The 17,947-nt window shown below is 42.5% G+C and overlaps 2 protein-coding genes across 2 annotated transcripts in view; one reads left to right on the top strand and one right to left on the bottom strand.

The window, feature by feature from the left end:
- nedd1 (NEDD1 gamma-tubulin ring complex targeting factor) overlaps positions 1 to 17,947 on the bottom strand; it is a 753,979-nt gene that overhangs the window by 408,477 nt on the left and 327,555 nt on the right. The window lies entirely within an intron of this gene.
- Positions 1 to 17,947, top strand: part of ppp2r5b (protein phosphatase 2, regulatory subunit B', beta) — a 251,168-nt gene that overhangs the window by 219,481 nt on the left and 13,740 nt on the right. The window contains exon 12 of the mRNA XM_051924483.1: positions 12,287 to 12,388. Coding sequence (XP_051780443.1) covers positions 12,287 to 12,388 — 102 coding nt within the window. The remainder of the gene's footprint in view (positions 1 to 12,286; positions 12,389 to 17,947) is intronic.

The raw sequence follows: 17,947 nt of genomic DNA, 5'->3' as shown, positions 1-17,947 counted from the left end.
TATACACACACACACACACATATATTATATATATATATATATATATATATATATATATATATATATATATATATATATATACACACACACACATATATTTTATATATATATATATATATATATATATATATATATACACACACACACATTATATATATATACACACACACATATACACATATATTATATATATATATATATATATTATATATACATATACACATATATCTTATATATATATATATATATATATATATATATATATATATATATATATATATATATATATATATATATATATACATACATACATACATACATATACACACATACATGCACTTACAATAACATAGAAATCAATATAAACAACATTAACATCATTATCATATGAGAATATGAAGTAATATATAAGAAGCACATTTCATATAAATATAAATTATTAAACAGTAAAATCTTCTCTAATTTGCTACCGTGGCTATTCGTTTGTCTGTCCAGGATTTTAAATCACCTGTAGCTCGCAAACCGTTTCACCTATTGATTTGAAATCTGGTACACATATAGTACGTCACGTCTGCTATCCGCTTTATGGGTGATGATTGTATTACTCTTTATATCTTTATTTTATTTTATTGTAGAATCAACTCCTATCTGCGCACACCAGGGCGGCCGTGGGCGGATGCGTATGGTGTATTCACTCCATGTTATCGTGCATTGCGCTGTCACTGGTATTTTGATAAAAGAATTTGAACAACATATAAGAAGCGTATAAATTATTAAACAGTAAAACATTAACATTTAAGAAGTAAAGTTACATTGAGTACTACTGCAGTGCCTTCGGGTATACCTCATTTTTTGTTTGCCCATTACATGCTTAAATGTATACATTTTTAGGTGTACCTACCCGAGAACACGCGACATATAACCGACCGTGGGAGAAGCATGGATTTTAAACACGCGTTGAGTTCATCTGCTGGTCTCCCTCGTGGAATAACTGGTAACGTTTGACTAAAATCTACAGCGAGTAAAACGACATTACCTCCTTTTTTTTTTTTACGATCTCTGAGATCTTGCTTTTTTCGGTTCAAGGCTTCATAAGCTCTTTTATGTTCCATGGTGTACTTATCCCAAACCATCATCTTTGAATGTTGCAAGACTTTCGCCTTGTATGTAGATCGGGGTAATTACATTCATTGCATTCCTAGTCTGAATCACAATCTGATTGTAACATCCGCTACGTGCCCTCTTTAAATTGCGAGAAGCAGATATATATAGCCAAATTCTCGTGCTTCGTTGCGGCGAAGTACTGCTTTTAATTTTTTATTAAGAAGAAAAGAAAACCTTTTTAAACGGATCGAAAATATACCAATAACAATTTGTTAAGGATCTGTTTTTTTGTGAAGCTCCCTTTTCACAGCTGTCGCGCTACGGCGTGTGTTTCGTTTATTTGACAGTATGTAGATCGTGGTAATTACATTCATGGCATTCGTTTTCTGAATCACAATCTGATTGTATGGGTGGTTACCTGCCAGGTCACGCTTGTGGTTTGTCAGCAAGTCGCCTTACATCCGCCACGTGCCCTCTTTCTGTTCCCAGAAGCGTTTCTATAAACTTAATTTAAACTTACATTTTACACCGTGCTTTTTTCCCTTATGAAGATGCTTGTATGCTTCACTCGCTCGCTTCTTATTGTTTCGCTCCTTTCTCAATTGTTTAATGAATTTTTTGTTCTTCGCGGTTTGCGGCTCTTCCTTCATTTCTCCCTACTGCGTTCTTTTATCTCGCAAATATGTTATTGCAATCCGCAGCGGGAGCGTTTCTATAAACTTAATTTAAACTTACGTTTTACACCGTGCTTTGTTTCCCTTATGAAGATGCTTGTATGTTTCACTCGCTCGCTTCTTATTGTTTCGCTCCCTTCTCAATTGTTTAATGAATTTTTTGTTCTTCGCTGTTTGCGGCGCCAGAGTTGAAGCCCCTAACGTTGCGGTCAGCAAGTCGGCTAACATCCGCCATGTGCCGTCTTTCAGTTGCGAGAAGCAGATCATAGAATGGTTTTAATAGTTTACTTTCAAATAATGCAGAGTATGCTACACGTGTTTCTCCCTAATTCTGGACTCATCAGGCGTACACACTCACTGCATCCGCTCTCGGGAATCAAATCTCGAACGTTAGCGTCAGAGGTGAAGCCCCTAATGTTGCGCTACGGCGTGTGGTTTGTTTATACCTCGTGTCTTCTCATTAAACTTTTATCTCGCGAATATGTTATTGCAATCCGCAGCGGGAGCGTTTCTATAAACTTAATTTAAACTTACGTTTTACACCATGCTTTTTTCCCTTATGAAGATGCTTGTATGCTTTACTCGCTCGCTTCTTATTGTTTCGCTCCCTTCTCAATTGTTTAATGAATTTTTTGTTCTTCGCTGTTTGTGGCTCCTCCTTCATTTCTCCCTACTGCGTTCACAATCTTTTCACGTGATTACGTGGGAGGCGTGATGACGTGACACTCAACTCCTCCTCCCACGGCCATCGAGCTGCCGTCCATTACAGTATATTGTGAAAAAAGAGGTTCTAGTTATGACCATTACGCGTTGAATTTCGAAATGAAACTTGCCTAACTTTTGTAAGTAAGCTGTAAGGAATCAGCCTGCCAAATTTCAGCCTTCCACCTACACGGGAAGTTGCAGAATTAGTGATGAGCCCCTCCTTTAACCGCCACCTTATTGTGGTGGAGGGGTTTGCGTGTCCCAATGATCCTAGGAGCTCTGTTGTCCGGGGCTTTATGCCCCTGGTAGGGCCACCCAAGGCAAACTGGTCGTAGGTGAGGGATGAGACAAAGAGCGGTTCAAACCTTCTATGATGAATGAAAACTTTGGACGCCGTTTTCCCTTGCCCGGACGCGGGTCACCGGGGCCCCACTCTGGAGCCAGGCCTGGAGGTGGGGCTCGATGGCGAGCGCCTGGTGGCCGGGCCTGCACCCATGGGGCTCGGCCGGGCACAGCCCGAAGAGGCAACGTGGGTCCCCCTTCCCATGGGCTCACCACCTATGGGAGGGGCCAAGGAGGTCGGGTGCAGTGTGAGTTGGGTGGTGGCCGAAGGCGGGGACCTTGGCGGTCCGATCCTCGGCTACAGAAGCTGGCTCTTGGGACGTGGAATGTCACCTCTCTGAAGGGGAAGGAGCCTGAGCTAGTGCGCGAAGTTGAGAGGTTCCGGCTAGATATAGTCGGACTCACCTCGACGCACAGCTTGGACTCTGGAACCAATCTCCTTGAGAGGGGCTGGACTCTGTACCACTCTGGAGTTGCCCCCGGTGAGAGTCGCCGAGCGGGTGTGGGTATACTTATTGCCCCCCGACTTGGAGCCTGTACATTGGGGTTTACCCCGGTGGATGAGAGGGTAGCCTCCCTTCGCCTTCGGGTGGGGGGACGGGTCCTGACTGTTGTTTGTGCGTATGCACCGAACAGCAGTTCGGAGTACCCACCCTTTTTGGAGTCCCTGGAGGGGGTGCTAGAGGGCATACCTTCTGGGGACTCCCTCGTTCTGCTGGGAGACTTCAATGCTCACGTGGGCAATGACAGTGAGACCTGGAAGGGCGTGATTGGGAGGAATGGCCCCCCCGATCTGAACCCGAGCGGTGTTTTGCTATTGGACTTCTGTGCTCGTCACGGATTGTCCATAATGAACACCATGTTCAAGCATAGGGGTGTTCATATGTGCACTTGGCACCAGGACACCCTAGGCCTCAGTTCGATGATCGACTTTGTGGTCGTGTCGTCGGACTTGCGGCCACATGTCTTGGACACTCGGGTGAAGAGAGGGGCGGAGCTGTCAACTGATCACCACCTGGTGGTGAGTTGGCTTCGATGGTGGGGGAGGATGCCGGTCAGGCGTGGTAGGCCCAAACGTGTTGTGAGGGTCTGCTGGGAACGTCTGGCAGAGCCCCCTGTCAGAAGTAGCTTCAACTCCCAGCTCCGGCAGAACTTCGACCATGTCCCGAGGGAGGTGGGGGACATTGAGTCCGAATGGGCCATGTTCCGTGCCTCTATTGTTGAGGCGGCTGACCGGAGCTGTGGCCTTAAGGTGGTCGGTGCCTGTCGTGGCGGCAATCCCCGAACCCGTTGGTGGACACCGGTGGTGAAGGATGCTGTCAAGCTGAAGAAGGAGTCCTACAGGACCCTTTTGTCCTGTGGGACCCCGGAGGCAGCTGATAGGTACCGGCAGGCCAAGCGGAATGCGGCTTTGGTGGTTGCTGAGGCAAAAACTCGGGCGTGGGAGGAGTTTGGTGAGGCCATGGAGAACGACTTTCGGACGGCTTCGAGGAGGTTCTGGTCCACCATCCGGCGTCTCAGGAAGGGGAAGCAGTGCAGTGTCAACACTGTATATGGTGGGGATGGTGCGCTGCTGACCTCGACTCGGGACGTTGTGGGTCGGTGGGGGGAGTACTTCGAAGACCTCCTCAATCCCATTAACATGCCTTCCAATGAGGAAGCAGAGCCTGGGGACTCAGAGGTGGGCTCCCCCATCTCTGGGACTGAGGTCACCGAGGTGGTCAAAAAACTCCTTGGTGGCAGGGCCCCGGGGGTGGATGAGATACACCCGGAGCTCCTCAAGGCTCTGGATGTTGTAGGACTGTCTTGGTTGACACGCCTCTGCAACATCGCATGGACATCAGGGACAGTGCCTCTGGATTGGCAGACCGGGGTGGTGATCCCCCTCTTTAAGAAGGGGGATCGGAGGGTGTGTTCCAACTACAGAGGGATCACACTCCTCAGCCTCCCTGGAAAAGTCTATTCAGGGGTCCTGGAGAGGAGGGTCCGTCGGATAGTCGAGCCTCGGATTCAGGAGGAACAGTGTGGTTTTCGTCCTGGTCGCGGAACAGTGGACCAGCTCTATACCCTTAGCAGGGTCCTGGAGGGTGCATGGGAGTTTGCCCAACCAGTCTACATGTGTTTTGTGGACTTGGAAAAGGCATTCGACCGTGTCCCTCGGGGAATCCTGTGGGGGGTACTCCGAGAGTATGGGGTACCGGCCCCCCTGATAAGGGCTGTTCGGTCCCTGTACGATCGGTGCCAGAGCTTGGTCCGCATTGCCGGCAGTAAGTCGAACCCGTTTCCAGTGAGAGTTGGACTCCGCCAGGGCTGCCCTTTGTCACCGATTCTGTTCATAACTTTTATGGACAGAATTTCTAGGCGCAGCCAGAGCGTTGAGGGGGTCCGGTTTGGTGGGCTCAGGATTGGGTCACTGCTTTTTGCAGATGATGTTGTCCTGTTTGCTTCATCAGGCCGTGATCTTCAGCTCTCTCTGGATCGGTTCGCAGCTGAGTGTGAAGCAGCTGGGATGAGAATCAGCACCTCCAAATCCGAGACCATGGTCCTCAGCCGGAAAAGGGTGGAGTGCCCTCTCAGGGTTGGTAGCGAGATCCTGCCTCAAGTGGAGGAGTTCAAGTATCTCGGGATCTTGTTCACGAGTGAGGGAAGAATGGACCGTGAGATCGACAGGCGGATCGGTGCGGCATCCGCAGTAATGCGGGCGCTGCATCGGTCTGTCTTGGTGAAAAAGGAGCTGAGCCGCAAGGCGAAGCTCTCAATTTACCAGTCGATCTATGTTCCTACCCTCACCTATGGTCATGAACTATGGGTAGTGACCGAAAGAACGAGATCGCGAATACAAGCGGCTGAAATGAGTTTCCTCCGCAGGGTGTCTGGGCTTTCCCTTAAAGATAGGGTGAGAAGCTCAGTCATCCGGGAGGGGCTCAGAGTAGAGCCGCTGCTCCTCCGCATCGAGAGGAGTCAGATGAGGTGGCTTGGGCATCTGATCAGGATGCCTCCTGGACGCCTCCCTGGTGAGGTGTTCCGGGCACGTCCAACCGGGAGGAGGCCCCAGGGAAGACCCAGGACACGTTGGAGGGACTATGTCTCTCGACTGGCCTGGGAACGCCTTGGGATTCTCCCGGAAGAGCTAGAAGAAGTGGCCGGGGAGAGGGAAGTCTGGGCATCTCTGCTCAAGCTGCTGCCCCCGCGACCCGACCTCGGATAAGCGGGAGACAATGGATGGATGGATGGATGGGTGATGAGTCAGTCAGTCAGTCAGTCAGTCAGTCAGTGAGTGAGTCAGTGAGGGCTTTGCCTTTTATTAATTAGTATAGATAATAATGCCAAATAGAAAGAAGATGAAATAGATAAAGCAATAGATAGCAAAGTCTGGAGATATATATAGCCTTAGAAAGGCTTACTAAAAAATTACCAATGTCAGGAGTTAATGTTGTTTTGGGCATCTTTTGATGTAGTGATCGATGTTATTCTTAAGTTACTTTATCCAATGTCCAGATAAAATGTTCACACATGTCTTGATATGTCTTGATCTCTTATGTTGTTTCTTATGAAGTTCTTATGAAGAGACGTTTGCCTCCTCTCTTTTTGGCCCTTTGGACAAGTCATATTTATGTTTGAATGCATACATCAATTTCAGGACACATGACATTGCACACACCTGATTGGCTGGTTGTCCTTATGATGAATGACTCTGCACTGCTTTCCTTTCCCAAGCAATAAATTAATCGAAACAGCTCTTGATCCATACTTATTTTCCGTTCTCAGGTTACAAACTAATTGAAATAGCTGCCTTAAGGTTAAAAATTGCTGGTGCAATAAAGAAAGAATGCATGAAAGAGAAATACTTTCAATGTGAAGTGACGCTGTAATTAAATTGCATTTAAGAGCCCTGCTAATTCAGTTAATCCTGGTTCATTTGAGCAAAAATTAAAACTTAATCTCAGGTGTCTTCAGTTTAACAAATTGAAGATTTTCCAAACCAGGATAATTATTGAATTAATGTAATTAAAAAAATGTGTTTCAATCTAAATACTGGAGTTATTATAAAAAAGCTGTGAAGTTGCATTGCTGCAGTTTTATACAGTGCATTTCTTTGGACATTTGTGTTTAGTGTTTATTAAAAGTTGGCATTGACTAATTGTCCAGCTCACCTTTAAACAAACCTCCTATTATATTCATGTTGTGATGCTGGCTGGTGCTCTCCTGCCCTAATTGGAACAGGAGCAAGTCAGAGGCAGGACAACAATGAGTGGGCGGAGCCCTGGGAATAAAAAGGTTGAGTGGCTGAAGAGGGCAGGAGTTTCAAGAGGATAACAGAAATGGAATAGTGTCAGATAGTGAGTAGAAAGCCATGCTAGCTAGAGCAGCCAATTAGGCCATTGGTGTTTGTCTTTTTCTTGTTTTTATGTTGTGTCTGCAACCTTGGCATTGGGCTGATGGAATGGAAGTCATTGTAGGAACAGAACTGAGTTATTAAAGCAAGGTGTCTCAGCATCAACCAAAACACTTGCCTGATGTCCTGTGTGGTTTCTTCAAGGTCATTACAATATGGTGCTTATCTGACCATTGACTATTAATATAATCCTGTAACAATGTCTTGTCTCTTTCTTATCTTCTCACTTCTTCTTCTTCTTCTTCTTTCGGCTGCTCCCATTAGGGGTTGCCACAACAGATCATCTTCTTCCATGTCTTTCTGTCCTCTGCATCTTGTTCTGTTACACCCATCACCTGCATGTCCTCTCTCACCACATCCATAAACCTTTGCTTAGGCCTTCCTCTCCATGTATTCCCCCGAGAAAGATCCCTTTGTACAAGTTAGAATGAGGTTCAGCAGGTATACTAATACAAAGAATACCTATCCAGCACTGGAGCCTGGAATTATCCTTGAGAATCATTAGTGCTATGGAAAGAGCAAAATTCTTCAAGTGAAGTGTGGAAGATACGACAAGACACCATACACTATCCTAAGTAAGCTGTCGAGTTGGCTTATTCAGTTTTAAAATTTGATTCATTCTTATATGAAATTAATTTTCCATTGTGCTAGGTGGTTCATCGTGTGGTGGGAGTGGCAATGTGCTATAATCAGCGCATGCTCCCAACCTCCTCCTCCTCCTCCAAGTGTAAAATGATATTCATATTTACAAAAACAACACATATACAATAAAATGCAAAATACAATCAAAACATTCATGCAAACATAAACATATACATTCATGTGGCACTATTGTTTTTTTTCAGTTTTTCACACTCTTAAGACACCTACCATATTTGCTGAAGGTCATATGTGCCTATGGTAGTGCAATATGAAAGTAAATTAAAATACAGTAAACTAAACTTAGGCCATCTGGCAACATGTAAAGTATAACGTCATGGACACCAAGTTAATATGTGTTATGATCTTTATGTGAACTGTGTTACCAGGGGACAGCCTGTAGGGTGCCACTGGAGACTGAAGTATTTTTTGGTCCAAGTCAGAAAATGTGTTTGCAAGCCTGCGCTCAGCTCTTCTTTGAAGAGATAGTTATGTCAAGGTTTACAAAGCATACTTGGAGACAGGAGTTATAGAGTCAGAAGAACCAGATGTGAGAGGGAGTAGGCCTATGGTATGAAAACATAACAGCAGTCCACTCAGTATACCAGACCCCCTGAGTGGGAAAAATATTGTTTATTACACATTGCTTTATACTTCTACAGGCTTCCATTGTGTTTTCCCCTTCTGGGTGTACATAGTTTCTTCATATAAAAATTAAAAAAAAAATCTTTTTACTTTGTTCAAATTTATTATTTTTATAGTTTGTTCATTTCATAGGGCACACCGTATCAAGATGCATTACAAAACACAGAGCAATTCAATAGTATGAAATAGGATTAAAAATCATTTATCTGTCTATTCTTAAATCTCCTAAATCCAAATCAGCTTTACAGGGATTGTGGAAGTATTCGCCATATAGTTCAGAACAGCCCTAGATGGGGTGTTCTGCATTATGGAACATATTGTTGCACACATCTAAACATTGGTTAGCTGTGAAATTGCAGTTTTCTTAACCATTATAGTTAACACACCACCTTTAGAGTAAGGAAGTAAAACCAGAACACCAAAAGAAAGACCTGTTAGCTCCACACAGACAGTCACCAGGCTGTGATTTGAATATAAGCTCCTGTGAGACTGATACAAGAAATCTAATTACAGGAAAAATTACAGGAAAAAAAAATGTGAGGAACATTAGTAGGCAACATGAATCCAAGGTAATAGTTTAGCATCAGTACAATAAAAACAGAAGACCACGCATTAAAATGGCTAAGTAGTTACAGCTCCTTTGACCAGTCTCTCTGAAAATTTAAAATGTTTTTATTGAGTCTGTATGGAGTATTCTTGACTCTTGACAAAACATACATGTGTTATATAATTCATTAATTAAATTTCATGTGGATAATTTCTCTATATATATAAAATCCAACATCTGTCTGTCTGTTTGTCTGTCTGTCTGTCAGCTTTTCACAAGAGAACTACTTAACAGATTTAGATCAGGTTTTTTTCTATAATTTGCTTGAACGTTCTGGTTGATTTTGCGACTTCTGTCACTGTGCTAAGTATCATAATTCGCTTGTGGTACCAATTTAATTGCACAAATCTGAGAGACACGCAGCAGGCCGAGGTCCTGTTCCTCACTCATACACCAACCTCGGGCATTCCTTACCTCCATTTAGCTAGCGAACAAGAGAACTACTTAACGGATTTCGATTGGGTTTTTTTCTGTAATTTCCTTGAATATTCCAGTTGATTTTGAGACTTTTCTCATCGCGCTAAGAATCATAGTTTGCTTGCAGGAGCAATATATTCACACTAATCCTTGACAGAGGCTGCGGGCCAAGGGGAGGGGGAAGCGTGATGTTAGGAGTGGAGAGCTGGGCAGGGCCTTCCTCACTGTCCTGTTTCAGAACTACATGGGAGAAGCCACAGGGGATGGCTAGTTATACAATAAATATAATTAACAGTATGTATTTAATTTGCCAGTATGAGTGAGATTTCCTCTGTGCACCGATATGCCCTACAGTATTTGGTATTTGGTACACTGTATTAATCTCCAAGTGGAAATTGCCTTTTTCGCATGACCTTTGAGGGACAGAGCGTTGGGTTAGCCATTGTTCAACAACCCTGGAGTAATTTTCAGGTTAAGAGCCTTGCACAAGGGATGGTGTGTGCTTTAATCACTATATATTGTTTGCATTAGATTACTAGTCCTTGAAAGACATGCAAGAAAGAATCACTTTGTAGTAGTAGTAGTAGTATAGAGTACAACGAAATTCTTTCTTGCATGTCCAACCAACTTGCAACATGCAATCATGTGCCACATGAACATGACAGTAAACCTGAACTTGAATAAATATTGTCTATCAGACCAAAAGACATTAATGACTGTTGGTAAAAAAGGCCAGCAGTTTTATTTTAGAATGATGGAGCCATTTTAGGTTATTTCTCATGGTTATATAGACCTACATTTTTGGAGCCCTGAAGCTTGAACTGTTATGGGGGCCCCTTCGCAACCAGCAATAAGGTCTGGGTATCTTCTTCAGTAAGATTGTACCAAGAAATAATGGGATAGGACTGGCGAGCTTTGTTAGGCTGAATGGCCTGTACTTGTCTAGATTGTTCTAACAACTGCAAATTTTTTTTGATACTTTAATAATCTTTCAGTTTTTATTTTAACTATTATTGTGTATTGTATCTCACTATATTATTAGTATTATTTTTTAAAAACCCAATCTCAGGCTGTAGACACCTAAAATGTTTAGGCAATGATGACTAAAGTCTCTTCGGGGGCCCCTCAGGGATTAGGTGCCCTGAAGCTTAAGCTTCATTAGTAGATTGATAGATCCGGCTCTGTCGCTATGGCAATGTTGTTGTTGACTTTCATTTCAAATGGGGTACCTATTAATAAAACCAAAATGAAAATGTTCAGTAAAAATATAAGTAAGATGACAGTCTACTCTATAATAAATACTAAGGTCTATGTATGTGTTCAGTCCCTATTAGCAATCTGATTGGTCAGCATGGCATTGGTTTGATTGGTCAGTTTGGCTTCAGTGAAGTGATCCAAAAAGGAAGTGCGAGTGTGAGGCATACGAGGAGGAGTAAAGCTTTAGGAGCCACACTGCGAGTTGCCTTCAAAGACAGTGAAGTATAAAAGCGAACAGTTTATAAAAATATAATCATTGTCTTGCAGTTTACTCCTCAAATATCCATCCCCATAAATGAGTATATGAGAAAGCCTAGGGGAGACCACTCACAATTTTGTTTTGGTTATAAACATTCTTCTGATGACAACAACAGAATAAGCAAATGTGTCGCTTTAGTTCCTTTTCAGGTATTTTTAATGATCGAGCTAAAAGAAGTGGAAATACTGGGCATAGTCTGTAGATGGGTAAAACATTGGTTCAAACGCATGAAGCAAAGGGGAATATGGTTAGGAGACCTTTTTCAGATATAAATGATGTTAAAGTGGTGTCTCTCAGGAATCAGTGCTGGTGTCACTGATCTTCTTAATATACATAAACAATTTGGAGAGGAATATAATCAATGAGCTGGTCAAGTTTGCAGATGATACCAAACTAGGTGGAATAGCAGATAATACAGAATCAGCTGAATTGTTACAGAGGGATTTGTATAGCATACAGGCTTGGACAGATTTGTGGCAGTTGAAATTTAATGTAAGTAAATGTAAAGTTATATTGGATTTTAATACATAATGGGTGCTCCAAGACATAAAAGTGCACCTTATGAAAAAGGACCGGGGAGTCATAGTGGATTCATTACTATCTACAGTACATCAAGACAACCTACAGAAGTGACCAAAAAAAAATGAATAGAATGTAAGATTATATAGCACGGTGTGAGAAGTACAAGTCAAAGGAGGTAATGCTTTTATACTGCACTAGTGATGCCCCATCTGGGGTATTGAGTAAAGTTTTGGTCTCCATATTACAAAAAAGATGCTAGAGAAAGTGCTATAGGAAGCTTAGAGAAGAGCATCTAGGCTGATTCTCGGAGTAATATGTATGAGCTATGAGGAGAGACTGAAAGAGTTGAACCTTTTCAGTTTAATCAAATGGAAATTAAAAAGAGACATGGTTGAATTGTTTAAAATTAGGAAAGGAATTAATGCAATAGATTCCAGTTCTTACTTTGAAATAAATTTTGCAACAAGAACATTCGGACATGACTGGAAACCTGTTAAGGTCAGATTTTGCACTTCATTTTTGAAGTTTTTTTTTTTACACCAAGAACCATACACATGAATACATACAGTACGTTACCAAGTAATGTGGTGGGACCCTTAAATCTCAACTTGGTATTATTTTGGATAATCTAGATGAACAGGATGGACAAGCTCATTGGCCTAAATGACCTGTTCTCATCAAAACTTTTCTAATGTTCTGTTATATATTTCTTTTTTCAGGACTATTGTCTCTCTGATCTATAACGTCCTGAAGACCTTCATGGAAATGAACAGCAAGCTATTTGACGATCTTACTGCATCTTATAAAGTAGAGAAGCAGAAGTGAGTAGCAGAGGGGGTTTTCCAATAAGTCATGGCTAACAAACTTTTAGATATCTCTGATTCCAGTATATGTATACGATACAATACAACCATCAATGTAATCATGCATTATTATAGTACTTATCAGTAAGGTAATGAGTAAATGATACTTTTTTCACACTATTTCCTAGATGATTGTGTTTTTATTTTCATTATTTTTTCATTTGTATAATAAGCACAAGTGCAAAATTATGTTTGTCACACAGACGATTAATATCAGCAAACTGCAATTAAGACAACATAAACTAAAGTAAAGCTATACATTCTGTTTCCTTTAAATTGTGTTAATTGATTCCATTCCTCATTTGCAAAACACATAATGACGTGATTATAAATCTAAGCATTAGACAACAGTATAAACTATGCTAACAAGTAAAATTCAGATCTGATCATTCTGCAAACTCAAACAGACCTGCTAAGAGAGTAGCATGTAAGCTGCCACCAGTTTTTAAACATCACAGGAAGACACAAAGAAAAAACTCTGGTCCAGACAAGAGTGAAATCACCCACTCAAGTTGTGCTTCCAGGATCAGAGAAAGGAAAAAATGTGTACAGATAACATTAGTTCAATAATAGCAATAGACTGAGACATATCCTCACAAATGTGAGTAATGGAGAGTTAACCAGCAAATGCAGTATTTGCTATATGCTCTCAAATCTTAGTTTAAATGATGGAAGTACAGCAGGTACTTCCTGGACCTTGTATTTTTTCATGTGTACTTACAGTTAGGTCCATAAATATTTGGACAGAGACAACTTTTTTCTAATTTTGGTTCTGTACATTACCACAATGAATTTTAAATGAAACAACTCAGATGCAGTTGGAGTGCAGACTTTCAGCTTTAATTCAGTGGGGTGAACAAAACGATTGCATAAAAATGTGAGGCAACTAAAGCATTTTTTTAACACAATCCCTTCATTTCAGGGACTCAAAAGTAATTGGACAATTGACTCAAATGCTATTTCATGGGCAGGTGTGGGCAAGTCCGTCGTTATGTCATTATCAATTAAGCAGATAAAAGGCCTGGAATTGATCTGAGGTGTGGTGCTTGCATGTGGAAGATTTTGCTGTTAACAGACAACATGCGGTCAAAGGAGCTCTCCATGCAGGTGAAAGAAGCCATCCTTAAGGTGCGAAAACAGAGAAAACCCATCAGAGAAATTGCTACAATATTACGAGTGGCAAAATCTACACTTTGGTACATCCTGAGAAAGAAAGCAAGCACTGGTGAACTCAGCAACGCAAAAGACCTGGACGTCCACAGAAGACAACAGTGGTGGATGATCGCACAATCATTTCCATGGTGAAGAGACACCCCTTCACAACAGCCAACCAAGTGAACAACACTCTTCATGGGGTAGGCGTATCGATATCCAAGTCTACCATAAAGAGACGACTGCATGAAAGTAAATACAAAGGGTGCACTGCAAGGTGCAAGTCACTCATAAGCCTCAAGAATAGAAAGGTTAGATTGGACTTTGCTAAAGAACATCTAAAAAAGCCAGCACAGTTCTGGAAAAACATTCTTTGGACAGATGAAACCAAGATCAACCTCTACCAGAATGATGGCAAGAAAAAAGTATGGACAAGGCGTGGAACAGCTCATTATCCAAAGCATACCACATCATCTGTAAAACACGGTGGAGGCAGTGTGTTGGCTTGGGCGTGCATGGCTGCCAGTGGCACTGGGCCACTAGTGTTTATTGATGATGTGACACAGGACAGAAGCAGCCGAATAAATTCTGAGGTGTTCAGAGACATACTGTCTGCTCAAATCCAGCTAAATGCAGTCAAATTGGTTGGGTGGCGTTTCATGATACAGATGGACAATGACCCAAAACATACAGCCAAAGCAACCCAGGAGTTTATTAAAGCAAAGAAGTGGAAAATTCTTGAATGGCCAAGTCAGTCACCTGGTCTTAACCCAATTGAGCATGCATTTCACTTGTTGAAGACTAAACTTCGGACAGAAAGGCCCACAAACAAACAGCAACTGAAAGCCGCTGCAGTAAAGGCCTGGCAGAGCATTAAAAAGGAGGAAACCCAGCATCTGGTGATGTCCATGAGTTCAAGACTTCAGGCTGTCATTGCCAGCAAAGGGTTTTCAACCAAGTATTAGAAATGAACATTTTATTTCCAGTTATTTCATTTGTCCAATTACTTTTGAGCCCCTGAAATGAAGGGATTGTGTTAAAAAAATGCTTTAGTTGCCTCACATTTTTATGCAATCGTTTTGTTCACCCCACTGAATTAAAGCTGAAAGTCTGCACTTCAACTGCATCTGAGTTGTTTCATTTAAAATTCATTGTGGTAATGTACAGAACCAAAATTAGAAAAAAGTTCTCTCTGTCCAAATACTTATGGACCTAACTGTATATAATTGTATGCTTGTCTTATTAATATTCTTTTTTATTTAAATTATTTTATATATATATATATATATATATATATATATATATATATATATATATATATATATATATATATATATATATATATATATATATATATATATATATAATATATATGGTTGAAATAGTTTACTGTCAAATAAATGCAAAGAGTACACGACACGTGTTTCACCCTCATTCTGGGCTCATCAGGTGTACACACTCCACTGCACTCCCTCTCGGGAATCGAACCTCGGACGTCAGCGCCAGAGGCGATGCCCCTAACGTTGTGCCACGGCGTGTGGTTCGTTTATTTGATAGCATGTAGATCGGGGTAATTACATTCACGGCATTCGAAGTCTGTGTCACAATCTGATTGTATGGGTGGTTACCTACCAGGTAACGCTTGTGGTTGGCCAGCAATCTGCTAGGGAGTACTTCGAAGACCTCCTCAATCCCATTAACATGCCTTCCAATGAGGAAGCAGAGCCTGGGGACTCAGAGGTGGGCTCCCCCATCTCTGGGACTGAGGTCACCGAGGTGGTCAAAAAACTCCTTGGTGGCAGGGCCCCGGGGGTGGATGAGATACACCCGGAGTTCCTCAAGGCTCTGGATGTTGTAGGACTGTCTTGGTTGACACGCCTCTGCAACATCGCATGGACATCAGGGACAGTGCCTCTGGATTGGCAGACCGGGGTGGTAGTCCCCCTCTTTAAGAAGGGGGATCGGAGGGTGTGTTCCAACTACAGAGGGATCACGTGTCGTGTACTCTTTGCATTTATTTGACAGTAAACTATTTCGACCATTCTATGATCTGCTCCTCACAAACTGAGGGCACCGTGGCGGATGTTAGCAGATTGCTGGCCAACCACAAGCGTTACCTGATAGGTAACCACCCATACAATCAGATTGTGACACAGACTTCGAATGCCGTGAATATATATATATATATACAGTATATATATACGAGGGGGGACCCAAAAATAACCGGAAATATTTTTAAAACATGTTTAATTTAATTTTCTATACAAACTAAAACTAGTCTCCTTCAAAGTACTCTCCATTGGCGGAAATACACTTATCTAACCGTTTGTTCCATTGTTCGAAACATTTTTTAAATTCATCTGAAGTAATGCCCAATAATGCTCTGGTCATTTCTTGTTTTACCTCTTTGACGTCAGCAAAACGCCTTCCTTTCAAGTCTTTTTTTATCCGAGGGAACAAAAAGAAATCACACGGAGCTAAATCCGGTGAGTAGGGTGGGTGGTTCAGGGTTGTCATACCGTTTCTTGCCAAAAATTGGCGAATGCTGAGAGCAGTATGAGATGGAGCGTTGTCATGATGAAAGAACCAATTGCCCGACTCCCACAAATCAGGGCGTTTCCTTCTCACACTGTTGCGCAACCTACTTTTACAAAAAAATTCACTGAACACAAGCACAACCTTCCAGACTGATGGCACTTGGCAGACTGACTTGTGAGGAGTGTAACTAGATCGCCCTAGCTGCCCAACCACGTACTACAAGTACCAACCTAACAACAACATACACTACACATACAAATCAATAACCAATACAAATAACCAATCCTCCTCTCCCAGACGCGTTGCCACCCTTCCACCCAGCTCAGCTCACTCGTCTGGTGTTTCCCAGAGTCCTTTATACCCCCTGACCCGGAATTGGTTCCAATCCTACAGTCTATGATTCCTTATCACTTCCGGGTCAGATTAAAAAGTCCTTTTCTTCAACCTGGAAGCACGTCGTTCCTTCTGGTCATGTGATCATGACGTACGTCCAGGTTATAGGGCACGTATAAGTCCTTGAGCCATCCTACAGTGGCTCCCGGTGGCCCCCATGGTATCCAGCAGGGCTGCGCATACAAACTACAAGGTCCATAAGGCCCTGCTAGAATTCGGGGAACCTCCTTGCTGTTGGGAGAGCTCCATCACAATATATAGTATAAGAAAACAAACAACAATAAAGTGTTGGAGCACCAATTTGGTGACCCTGCATAACTGAAAGTTTTGTAAAACAAAAAAAACACTTAGTAATTACAGAGCCATCTTCTCAGACAAGTTCAGTTGTAACAGCCGACCCCTTACCCAGCTGGCAGCTACATTACCAAGACCTGTGGCCTGGATGAATTACTGAGAAGAACCTACATATACCAAGCCGTACCTCTAACAAATAATATTTTCCCCTCAATCGACGGTTAAACACAAGCACACAAAAGCATATATGTAAAATAGGTGTATAAATATATTAAATGAAACACAATAACAAAAACAATAATGAAAATTCCCCATGTAAACAGTATATACTGTATGTATGTATATCCTTCCACCAAAGCAGCAACGTGAAAACACCATATATACAATAACAAACCCTCCCTTGCCCCTGTAACGTATAACAAGCACAAAACACAAATAACAATAATGAATGAATACTGAAATGACAGTGAAATGACAATGAACGTGAACTTGAGTCCGGGTATACAGTGCATCCGGAAAGTATTCACAGCGCATCACTTTTTCCACCTTTTGTTATGTTACAGCCTTATTCCAAAATGGATTAAATTCATTTTCATCCATCCATCCATCCATCCTCTTCCGCTTATCCGAGGTCGGGTCGCGGGGGCAGCAGCTTCAGCAGAGATGCCCAGACTTCCCTCTCCCCGGCCACTTCTTCTACCTCTTCCGGGGGAATCCCAAGGCGTTCCCAGGCCAGCCGGGAGACATAGTCCCTCCAGTGTGTCCTGGGTCTTCCCTGGGGCCTCCTCCCGGTTGGACGTGCCCGGAACACCTCACCAGGGAGGCATCCAGGAGGCATCCTGATCAGATGCCCGAGCCACCTCATCTGACTCCTCTCGATGCGGAAGAGCAGCGGCTTTACTCTGAGCCCCTCCCAGATGATTGAGCTTCTCACCCTATCTTTAAGGGAGAGCCCAGACACCCTGCGGAGAAAACTCATTTCAGCCGCTTGTATTCGCGATCTCGTTCTTTCGGTCACTACCCATAGCTCATGACCATAGGTGACGGTAGGAACATAGATCAACTGGTAAATTGAGAGCTTTGCCTTATGGCTCAACTCCTTTTTCACCACGACAGACTGATGCAGAGCCCGCATCACTG

Source organism: Erpetoichthys calabaricus, chromosome 1 (genome assembly GCF_900747795.2).
Source record: "Erpetoichthys calabaricus chromosome 1, fErpCal1.3, whole genome shotgun sequence".
Taxonomy (NCBI): Eukaryota; Metazoa; Chordata; class Cladistia; order Polypteriformes; family Polypteridae; genus Erpetoichthys; species Erpetoichthys calabaricus.
Note: the sequence above shows the minus strand (reverse complement) of the source record. Positions and strands in the feature narration are given on the sequence as shown.